Source organism: Acartia tonsa, chromosome 2 (genome assembly GCF_053477335.1).
Source record: "Acartia tonsa isolate MP-2025a chromosome 2, ASM5347733v1, whole genome shotgun sequence".
In the NCBI taxonomy this organism is placed as follows: Eukaryota; Metazoa; Arthropoda; class Copepoda; order Calanoida; family Acartiidae; genus Acartia; species Acartia tonsa.
Window position 1 is genome coordinate 60149052 of NC_137261.1, and position 12692 is coordinate 60161743.

At 34.3% G+C, this 12692-nt stretch overlaps 1 protein-coding gene across 2 annotated transcripts in view; it reads left to right on the forward strand.

The window, feature by feature from the left end:
• Positions 1 to 12692, forward strand: part of LOC145312264 (uncharacterized) — a 43060-nt gene that overhangs the window by 3734 nt on the left and 26634 nt on the right. For both annotated transcript variants that reach the window (XM_080151499.1, XM_080151500.1), the window contains exons 5-8: positions 3031 to 3068; positions 5646 to 5769; positions 6341 to 6377; positions 7890 to 7945. In XM_080151499.1, coding sequence (XP_080007625.1) covers positions 3031 to 3068; positions 5646 to 5769; positions 6341 to 6377; positions 7890 to 7945 — 255 coding nt within the window. The remainder of the gene's footprint in view (positions 1 to 3030; positions 3069 to 5645; positions 5770 to 6340; positions 6378 to 7889; positions 7946 to 12692) is intronic.

The following is a 12692-nucleotide window of genomic DNA, read 5'->3' on the forward strand; positions in this document are numbered from 1 at the left end:
GACACTCAACTTAATAAATTAACAAATCCCTCCCTACTGATATAACAAAATAAAGAAAATGGAATAGCTTTGCAACAACTTAACTTTTCTTTATTTTTACAAAGAAGAAAAAACTATTGTTATAATAGGCAATAATATTTCTGTAATTTTTTCCTTATACAACATTAAGTAGATTGTTTATGTTATAGCTCCTCGCTGATTTTTATTCCAGTATGGCTTTGATTAATATCCGCTTGATTAGAATTAGTCCTCACTCATACTCAAAAACTCATGTATAGCATTACGAATAATTTTACATGAATTTAAAAGTAAAATTCATAAAATTAATACTAGTTTTGGTAGCCCGGGCCTTTGGCCCCTCGGGGTATAACAAAACCGGTATTAATCTTATAATGTTTCATTTCCAATCCGCGGAAAGCTGTCTATAATACGAAAAATAAATAAAAATAATTTAATATTGTCTATTATAAAGACCAAACCGTTTCATAATAGAAATGTAAAAATTTGAATAGAACAACATAAGTGTTGGTTGTCTGTTGCGTCTTACTTCACCCATTAATTAGGACTAACATGTTTGGCCACCAACTTTTCTGCAATTCGAACGCTAGTTTCTTTGTACCATTTTTTATCAATGGCACTTTTAGACAGTTATCGACGATTGCAATCTTTTTTTGATCACAATAGATTTTTCGAAATTTTTGTCGCATGATTTTATTGATACTAGCGGTTTCGCCCCTAGAGGCCTCTAGTGGCACATTAAATGTTTTTTTATTTATTTCAAATATCTAATTTGAGAAATAATTGTCTATGTTGCGTTCAAGTTTTTGTTATTTCTCTTGGGAGGGTGGTGGTACCCTCCCCCAAAATAGTTATAAACCTTCCTAGGACCTATGAGAAGCTACCTTGTTTAAGAGAACCCGGTCAGTTCAGAGGTTAGCGAGATCCTTTGGTACAAACACACAGACATACATACAGACAGCCTGTTACTTTATTATAAGGACTAGCGGCTACGCCCCTAGAAGCCTCTAGGGGCACTGGTAGGAGGAGGAAAAGTCGACCTCATCCCATTTTAAATTTAAGTTTCAAAAGAGTTAAAAATATATTTTTTTTGGGGGGGAGGGGGTTGAAGACACCCTATCCAAAAATAGTTTAAAACCTTCCCAGGACCTATAAGAAGCTTCGCTGTAAAGGAGAACAATATCGGTTCAGCGGTTAGCGAGATCCTTCGGGACAGACAAAAAACTCTTACTACTTTATAAAATAGGATAGAAATTACAGGCGATTTATTCAGGAAGGAAAGGGACACTAGTCCCCAAAGTTTTGTTATTCGTTGGCTTATCAACTTTGGGGGCTTTTGAGTGTTCAAACGTTTAAACCATTAATTGCAATCTACAGAATGGGTAATTTTGTGTATCATCATTGGAGATACACATCAATTAATAGCTATTTTCTTATCCCTTCAGATCCTTGAGATTTATTACATTTATTTTACTTTTCCTTACTTTTATGTGTACTAGCGGCTAGGGGAAAGTCAAATTTGATAAACCAATTTCTTATTTTAGATTTTTTTAAAAAGTAAAAAGTAAAAAAAAAAATTTGGGGGGTGGAATTTTTTTTTTAGGGGTGAGGGTGCCACCCCCCTCATTTTTAATTTTAGTTAAAAAATAAAAACACACAAACATCCTGTTACTTTAGTATACGGATTGTATCTTCCTTGTATAATCATTCTTTATTTGCCTAATTTGTCTTTTATTATTAAAAAGTTATACTGTCATATAAAAAAGTTTGCTTTTTTTATTTGCTTGTGTCGTGGCCCGTAGCCTCTAGGCTCTTTTTTAACAGCTTATACCAACAACGAAAATAATTTGAAAAAATCACGAAACTTATACATGATTTTCAGCTGTCGTTGGGGGCAACCTACACAGTAGAATTGACGACCTTTTTATCAATAAGGTTTTTCCAGTAAATTTTCGAAACCGATCAAAATCCGCTGGATCAGATGTAGTTCTCAGCCATACCGAAAATCCATTTATAGCATCGTATAACAGACAATTTTCAATGAATAAAAAATGAAGAAGAAAAAAACAGTTTTGTTAACCAGAGCCTTTGCTCCATAAGGCCAACAAAACTTATATCAATTTATTACTTTTATTTCGATTTCCCGGAAAGCTGTCTAAAATACGATGCGATAAATAATATTTGCATGTTTTACAAAATAACTTTTACCATTTTTATTATTATGCCCAATTATAATTTGTCCCCTGGGGGAGGAAGAAAGAAATTGCAGGGCAAGTCTCATTATTTTTGCGGAGAAACTATTTTGACTTGTTTATGATTAGTTTCTATGTAATGATATGCTTAACTTTCAAGGTGGTTATTTTTGCACTGACCCGCTTTTTCTTTTTTATATTTTCTATAAACTTGTACTTAAATGGATATATTATTACTTGGATCTTACACAAGATTTTTATGTTCTATAATAACGATATCCCCCATCCATTCCCTCCACTACCACTGCACTGTTTAAACGAACTGACTAAAAATGAGCTTCATGTTAGCAACTTAAATTTACAACAATTTTTCATCCATTTCTACATCCATTTTTACTTATTAATTATAGTAAAGCTTCGCTAATTACATGGTGTTTAATTTTTCCTATAAAAGCCTTTTTTTAAATTAAGAAATATCTACAAAAAAATCTAATAGTAATGCCTACAGACTACAGAGTTATGGAGATTCTAAATTATGGCTAAATGTTACAGGAATCACCATAAAAAGTTTCAAATTAGATAAAATGTTCTTATTAATATTGCCTATATTAATAGCAGAGGTATCCATTACGGACTTTTAAACGTACAGACGTGTGGACCGTAAAAGAAAAGAAGCTTAATTATTGTTATAATAAATTCACTAAGTGTAACCCATACAACTACCTGGTTCCAGTGGTGGTGACCTTTTTCTTCTGCTTGCAAATTGTTTGACAAGCAGAACCCCCTCCTCTATTGTTTTACTTTAATGTTGTTATTATAGGTACGCTGATGATCAAGATGGAATTTACTTGGGAAAAGGTAAAGCAAAAAGATTTACAAAGTGTCTATAAAAAATCAGCCATGTGACGTCATAAAATGAGGGATTACCCGTCTTTTGAAATATATTTGAAATAAATTGAAAATAAAACACGGGTTACAGTTTGTTTCTTACTTGCTATTAATTTAGGTTATAATATGGGTACTGGGTAGCCCCGCTAGGTTAGGACATAATAGGTATAGCTGTTCATGATTTGGGCCATCTGCAGGGGTTAGATATTTGGGGAAAAGTCTTTTTTTCTTAAATAAGGGGGGGGGGGGTCTTTGAGGGAAGGCACCTTTAATCCTATTTTTCTATGGATTGATTCTATGATTTTTATATAGACAAATGTTTATTATACATTACATGCATGGCTATAACTGGTTTTAATCCAGCAGAAACTAAATAAATTCGGAGCAATACTAGAAAATCAAAATATTCATTTTTTATCCTAGTTACAAATAATTTTTAAAATCTTATCTCTAATTCTTAAATAAATAAAACAATTTATCTTTTTTCCCAGAATATTAATAAATTTACTAGTAAAAGTATTATATTTTATGAATGTTTATTTGTTTCTTGATAATTTTATAGTTCCTATGAATATTTGAATTATTGAAAAAAGGATTAATAAATTATGTTTACTTAAAACAAGTACGAATTTGTCTAATGTAAGAAAAAAAGATTATAAAATTTGTCATGATGAAATGTTTCTTAGGGAATTTACAACAATGCTTGTTGCTACGCTACTCTATAAGTGTAATAAAAAAAATCCATTCAAATCAAGCCCTTTTTATGCAGTTTGCTTTAAGGAAAGCAGGGCTCGGCAGCCCCGGCGAAACTTCAAATTTAAATTCGTTTAAATACCTTCAAAATTTGTTTATAAAGAGGGATTGCAATATTTGGGTTAGGTTTAGACTTAGCGCTGATTTCAAAATTGAAAAGGGGGATTTCCCTGAGGACACTGACGCGTTGCTGCCGAGCCCTGTCAAAAAGTAGAAAGTACAACCAGATCAGACCAGAAATTGCCGAGATCCGTAGCGTCAGACTAAATGAACCTAAGCACTTTATATTTTAGTATATATCAATTTAATAATCTGTGTTCTTTTAGTAGCGAAACTACTCTGTAATTTACTTTGACTGTCCTCCCATCATTCCGTCCGCAACGCTATGGGATAAATGTGATTTTCTCATCTGCTTATTAAGATAGACAGCTGAAATTTTTAGTGATGATTCCTATGCGCATTTAATCTATACCTTGTTTTTTTCTGCATGGCTGTCGATAATTGTTCAACAGATGTAAACGTTATTTTCTTAAGGTTTCGTGAATTTCTTTGATTTTTTTCATATCCTTATTTTTTTTTCTTTGTTATGAGAACTGAACATATGCTCTTTGACTCTTTTTGTCCGTTGGTCTATTTATGATTTTTGTGCTTCGCTCCTCATTAATGTTGTCATCCTTATTTAAAATTTAGGTGAATTTCACGTGTACGGTCGAGATGTAGAGATGGTATGTTAGTTTACCTACAGTACAAACATAATATCAACTATTTCCTCTGTCATAATATCCACGTATATTATATCCATTTATGTAGGTGAATTTCACGTGTATGGACGAGATGTCGAGATGGTATGTGAGTTTCCCTACAGCACAAACATAATATCCACCATCACCTTTTCATAATATCCTCGTATATTATATCCATTTATGTAGGTGAATTTCACGTGTATGGACGAGATGTAGAGATGGTATGTGAGTTTACCTACAGCACAAACATAATATCCACCATTTTCCCTGTCATAATATTCATGTATATTATATCCAATTATGTAGGTGAATTTCACGTGTATGGACGAGATGTAGAGATGGTATGTGAGTTTACCTACAGCACAAACATAATATCCACCATTTTCCCTGTCATAATATTCATGTATATTATATCCAATTATGTAGGTGAATTTCACGTGTATGGACGAGATGTAGAGATGGTATGTGAGTTTCTCTACAGTACAAACATAATATCCACCATTTCCACTGTCATAATATCCATTTATTATATATTATATCCATTTATTTAGGTGAGTTTCACGTGTATGGACGAGATGTAGAGATGGTATGTGAGTTTCCCTACAGTACAAACATAATATCCACCATTTCCACTGTCATAATATCCATTTATTATATATTATATCCATTTATTTAGGTGAGTTTCACGTGTATGGACGAGATGTAGAGATGGTATGTGAGTTTCCCTACAGTACAAACATAATATCCACCATTTCCCCTGTCATTATATCCATTTATTATATATTATATCCATTTATGTAGGTGAGTTTCACGTGTATGGACGAGATGTAGAGATGGTATGTGAGTTTCCCTACAGTACAAACATAATATCCACCATTTCCCCTGTCATTATATCCATTTATTATATATTATATCCATTTATGTAGGTGAGTTTCACGTGTATGGACGAGATGTAGAGATGGTATGTGAGTTTCCCTACAGTACAAACATAATATCCACCATTTCCCCTGTCATTATATCCATTTATTATATATTATATCTATTTATGTAGGTGAATTTCACGTGTATGGTCGAGATGTAGAGCTGGCTTGTGAGTTTCCCTACAGCACAAACATTGTGTCCACCATTACCTGGGAAAAGCTCCAGCAAGACTATGGGTATTCTGCTGTTAGAAGGTTACACAGTTATAGTAATAAATTTAATATCCAGATAACTACATGACCCAAGTGGTGGAGACCCTTTTCGTCTGCTAGCAAATTGCTTTCTGTTATTTTGTAGAGACTCGGCTGTGATTATATTTCCAACGCTATTAGCTTATTTAAAAAGACCCAATACAAAATTGGGACAGGGTCCCCACCCTTTACTATTCATTTACTTTCACGTTTTATAGTAGTGCTATTACTCAACCTGCCTAGCGAGCACAGAAATCCTATAAATTACCCTAAATTAAAAATAAGTGTGGGATAGTTTATTTCCATATTCCCCCCCCCCCCAATTTTAAATTAATTTTAAAAACAAAGGGATGATGAAGTGTTTTCTATGCTCGACTTTGTAGTCTGAGAGAAATCGTAGATTTATATAAAGCTTAGCTACCCTATTACTAATTATATCGTAAATTTGTCTATTTTTCTACTTCTTTTAAATCAGTCTTCTAATGCTAGGTACGTGTTAGGGTAAGTTGCCAGAAAATAAAATATAAATTAAATATTAAATATGTGTCATCTAATTAATATTAATATTTTGTAGATGGAATGAAGTTTATGATTACAATCGCAGGATGCAGGTAAATTTATACCTTTTGAATTCATATATCAAACTAGACCCTAGCATATAGCATCCCAATAAAAATGAAAAAAAAAGTCTAAAACTACCTCAAGACTAAAATATTTCAAAAGATAGTGTTAAATCTCTCTGGGACCTACATATACATATGTTAAGATCTGTTCACGAAATCTTAAGCTTCAGACAGAGAACCTTACCACTTTTTATTATAGAATATCAATATGAGACTTTGTGTTTTATTATTTCTGTTCGTCTGTTCGTCCGATACGAATAGCTCTAATTGTCATTTAGTCATGTTAGTCGTCCTATCAATTTCAAACTTTTTATTTGGATTGCTAAATCAGTATGGATTAATTTATTGTAGCAACTTTATAATAATTAACAGATATTTTTTACGTTTATTTATGGATGTTGTCATTCTTGCTTAAAAGAAATATATCATCTTAATCAAAAAGATGTTATGATAATGAGATTTTGTGTTAGTTTTTTTGTTAGCCTTGATAATAGAATTATTATTACTTACATCAGATTATCATGTACTCTAATAAAGTGAAACTTGTAGCGAGATAAAAAAAAAGAATACCCTCCCCCCTCCAACACCTTTTCCGGTATTATCCTCTTAGAATTTTTTTTTCAATTTTAAAAATTTGAGTACCCCCCCCCCCCCTCCACCCCCGTCAACGCACAACTCTGGCCGCAGCGCTCGGCTCCCTAGCCTGCCTTGCCGCAGCGCTCGGCCCCCTTGCCTGCCTAGCCGCAGCGCTCGGCTCCCTAGCCTATAACTCAAAAGGGTACTTAAATTTTCAAAATTGAAAAAAATTTCATAAGAGGAAAACGCCCTTTTTCCCTGTACCCTCCGATTCTACTGGTTTGACTAATTGACCAATAAATAGAAACCTAAATTGGCGACAATTTTCCACTGTTATAATATCCACGTATATTCTACATTTATTGCCTTGAATTACTTATGCGTTACTAAACGGGAAACGCCTTTGAATAAGAAAAGTTTACATCAAAAAATTAATATTACAGAATCCTATTAATAAAGTAGTAAGTTTTTTTGTCTGGTGCTTAAGATTTCAATAACTTCTGAACTTTTATGGATGCTTCGCATAGGTCCTAGGATGGTTTTGGGCTATTTTTTATCCATTTGAGTCACAAGAAGTAAAAGACTTCACAAAGCATCTTTTTTTCTTAGGGGTTTCGTGATTATTTGTCTAAAAAAATGATTATTTATTTTTAAATATACTTTTTTTTAAGTGATTTCTTTCTATAATTATCGCCTGTATGTCAAGACGTAACGGTTGCTCTTTTCGTTGATTAAGGCATGGTAGAATTGTAATATCGATTTCAAACTTTGTGCTAACAAAACTGCTATTTTTATGATTTAATTGATATCTTCGTAGAAAATTGTCTTTAATACTATGCTTTTCATTATGGCTGAAAACCGGATATAATCCTCTGGATATTAATTGGTTTGGAAGCCATAATGGAAAATATATTTTTTATTTAGGTTACTTCAGATGGTGTAAACAAGTCTAAGCTCCTGATTAGAGACTGGGATCAAAGGTAAATATTTTCCATACAAGCGGCCCCTAGGGGCACTTGAGCAGAGGGGAGTTAAATAAGATAACCCACTTTTTTTATTTTAGATTAAAAAAGAAAAAGTAAAAAAATTGGAGAAATGGTTTTTATAGTTTTAAACCTTTCCAAAAGGAGAACAATATCGGTTTAGCAGTTAGCGAGATCTTTCGATAAAAAAAGACAGACAGACACATATACTTTTACTTTATTATAATGATTGATTGGGATTTTATTAATGAAAGATCACCTCTCTAATTATAAATTTTTAAAGGTTTTGATGGCTGATTTACAATTTATTACAATACATAGTACATACACACATATGCATTTCATTTCCTAGTGCAATATTATTCTAATAATGGATGTAGTATATACCAGGATATTATGTCAGGAAAAAAATTGTCGTTAATTTAGGTTGCTAATATAGACTTTATTTATTGGTCTGTTCGTTCATCTAGTAGGAGGGAAGGGGATGTGTTAAAGGGGGTGGATGATGGGGAATCGTTATTTTAGCAGCCAGCTGGGAGCAGGGGCGTCCAGCTTTTTATTTTGGGGGGGGTAAAAATTTTTGAAGGGGGGGGTAATTCGTTTTTGGGGGCGGGTAAAATGGCGCGCGAAGCGCGCCGCAAATTTTTTTTTACCCCCCCCAAAATTTTTACCCCGGGGGTAAAATTTGCTTGGGGGGGGTAATTACCTTCCATGAAAACTGTTGGCAGGGGTAAATTTAGTTTACCCCCCCCCCCAAAATTTACCCCCGAGGTAAAATTTTTGGGGGGGGTAATTTAAATTTTATTAAATATATAGCATTAAAAATGCGCGCGAAGCGCGCAAAATTTTTTTTTATTAAAGATTTTTTATTTTGGGGGGGGTATTTACCCCCCCAAAATTGTTTGGGGGGGGTAAAATGAAAAAAATTTTTGGGGGGGTATTTACCCCCCCAAAATTGTTTGGGGGGGGTAAAATGAAAAAATCGTTTGGGGGGGGGGGGGGTAATCGCCCCATTACCCCCCCCCCTTGGACGTCTATGGCTGGGAGTATCACTTTATCAGAGAACATAAAACTCTGGTGCAACATCCAAGTAATAATATATCGATTATTCTAATATGTATGAGCAGTTAGGATTACAAACATAACTTACTATACCTTAATTAGAGTTACAATAAATTAGCTAAAAATTAGCTTTATGCCAGCTTTTCCTTGCATTCAGTAAAAAAGGTCTCAGCAGCCGGTTTGGTTTGAATGAATTCAAAGAATGGTTCGCATTGTATTATAGACAGCTTTTCGCGGTGATTAAAATGAAAAAAAAGCAGTTTTGTTAACCCCGAGGAGCAAAAATCCGGCTTAACAAAACTGGTATTAACTTTATAGTTTTTCGAATCATTTCAATATCCGTGAAATAATGTTTATAATACGATGCGATAAATAACTATTAAATTTACTTATCATTTTATTCGTGGTATATACATAATTGGAAAGTTATATTTGCCAATGCTATACCAATTATATGCAATAATTTGCATTCATATATATGCGCAATAGACTGGCACAAAATTTTCAATGCACTTAACCCTTAACGGTCGGTGGGAGGGGATAGGGTTGAACCCCCCGACTGTTAAGGGTGAAACCATACTGACTAATATGAAGTTGAATAAAGGACTAAACTATTACTTAATATTCTTTCTCTAAAAATATAACAAAGACGTTCAAAGGGGGTGGATACAGGGGCGTCCAAGCTTCTTATTTTGGGGGGGGGTAAAATGGCGCGCGAAGCGCGACGCAAATTTTTTTTACCCCCCCCCCCCCCCCCCCCCCCAGTTAGGACTTCTCAAACAAAGGTCGTGCATCACAGAGAGTTGGTTGTCTGTAATCTACTGTATTACGGGTATGAGGTGAAGGACCAAGAGTCTGGCCTTGAGTTGACAAGTTGACTGTTCAGTCCAGGTGAAACTCACCCATACGACATTAGCATTACCCCCCCCCCCCCAAAATTTTTACCCCGGGGGTAAAATTTGCTTGAGGGGGGGGGTAATTACCCCCCCTGAAATCTGTTGGCAGGGGTAAAATTTGTTTACCCCCCCCCCAAAAAAAAAAAAATTTTACCCCCGGGGTGAAATTTGTGGGGGGGGGTAATTTAAATTTTATCAAAAATTTAGAATTAAAAATGCGCGCGAAGCGCGCAAAAATTTTTTGGTTAGAGATTTTCTATTTTGGGGGGAGTATTTACCCCCCCAAAATTGTTTGGGGGGGTAAATACCCCCTCCTAAATGGTTGGGGGTGCCTACGGCACCCTCAGGGTAGGGGTAAATTTTAAATGGGGGGGGGGGGTAATCGCCCCATTACCCCCCCCCCTTAGACGCCTATGGGTGGATATGAGTGGTAATACCCCCACAACACCCTCTTACCAAATCCAGGGATGGGGGACATCCGCTAAACCCCCAAGAAAAATATGAAAGGGGGTAAAATATACAGGTATTTGGACCTGGGATCTAAAGGGATAAGACAATGGCCAATAAATTTATGATGATACACAAAATAATCCCCTTCTGTGGATTACAATAAGTGGACACTCAACTAAATGAACCAACCAATCACATCTAATAAAAGTCCTCAAATTTATTGAGCCAAAAAATAAGAAAATGTTTCTTATAAAACTTTGGGGACTAGTGCAATAAATAGCCCAATTTTCCCCTGTACTTGAAAGCTTTTCATCCCCAAAGAAAAAAGAAAACAAATAGAGATAATTTAGAGACATACTCTCTAAATCAGCCAATAGGAAAAAAGAACAGAACAGAACAACCCGGTCATACCATTGGTTAGAAGAAAGTGTACAAATTTTATTGAGAAAGGGTGGTTACTTTTTCTTTCCATTCGTATTATGAGTCAGCTGTCAATAATTGCATTTCTTATGATAACGCATTAGGTTAATTATATGACAAAACCTATAATAAGTTAGCTTTGAAAAGTTAAATGAAATACTGCTTGATACAGGATAATTTTTATGGACATACTCACATTTTTAGGACTGGATTATAGAATTGCTACGCTTATAATATTGTTCTTTGTTGTCCCATGAATCAATATACCAAAAATCAGATCAAACGGATAATTAGATCACATAAAAATTTGTTGTTAAAAAAGTAGAAAAATCAACATGTTTGAAATGGACGTACGGGCATTCTGGTAATGATTATAGAGTTGCTATGCTTACTAAATCGTAACCAACTACTAAAGGAATCATCATGCAAAGTTTGAAATCGATAGGACAATTCTAACATGCCTAAATTAACAAAAAAAAACTATCCGTTTGTGACGGACGTACGGACGGACGGACGTACAGACGGACGGACCGACCCTAATTATAGAAAAGCTTCGTATTTAAAAATAACGAGGTGTATGTCTGCTAGGAATCCCATTTGAAGTTTGACGAATTTTGGGGTCAGATGGACCATCTAGATGCCTATTATGTCTATTAGAAAACATATTGAGAAGATCTGGAACTAGAGACTTCAGAATGAGATATTCTGAAAATTGTATTATCGATATGGGAATTCCATAATTCTTGTAATATAAAATATTGTTTACATAAGAATCGTAATATTTGGTAATATCTATTGTTTATAAACTTGACCCTTTCTTCTCCCCCCCCCCCCTATTTACATGTAAATAATACAATCGATATATGCACGAAACTTTCATGTACTCTGATAAAGTAATGCTAGCAGCTGGCTAAAATAATAATTCCCTCCATCTGGATTAACGGAATGACCATTAAATGAGGTCTATATTAGCAAGCTACAAGGACGACAAATTTTGCCTTGCCAATATATCCACGTATATCCTATATGCATTAATGCTAGCGGCTACGGCCCTAGAGCATGAAGTTGCTCTGAATTCAAAGATCTGCAAAATAGCATAAACCAGCCCGGGACATATGTGAAGATTCCCTTAAAAGAAGAATTCAAAGCGATGCAGATAAATACATTGATTCAACAATAATATTTTTTATTGGTGAAAAAGCTAGTGAAAGGGTGACTTTAAAATGATCTGTTTCAGGTTAATAGGACGATTCTAATATTTTGTTATCTTTACAAGGTTTGCAACAAGAATGGATGTAGAATACGTGGATATATTGACAGGGGAAAATTTGTCGTCAATTTAGGTTGCTAACATGGACCTCATTTATTGGACAGTTAATTCATGCAGTAGAACGGGAGGAAAGGGGAGGGGTAATGGGTTTGGGTGGGGAGTATCGTTACTTTAGCCAGCTGGGAGTATTACTTTATTAGAGTAGGGGAAAATCTGGTGCAACATCCAAGTAATTATATATCGATTGCAATAAGAAATGCAGGACATAACAAATATGAAACATTTCAACATATTTTTTATTTTCAAATATCTATCGTATTATAGACTGCTTTCCGACAATATATAAATAAAAAATCATAACTGGTATTAATTTTATCATTTTTTATTATAATATTCGTAGAAAATTGTGTGTAATATAAATCTATACATGATTTTTCAATGTTTACAAGTACTAGGCACGCGATTTCCATGAAGATTGGGTATTATTCAATGAATTTTAATGTTTGCTGATAGCCTATTCGAGTAATAATTGATGATAAGGGGGGTATAGCTTTTTGTTTATTTATTTATTAATCTAGGTTAGGTTAGGTTAGGTCGTATTAGGCACTTGTTAGCTCTGCAGGGTAATGGTACCGCATGTTTATGT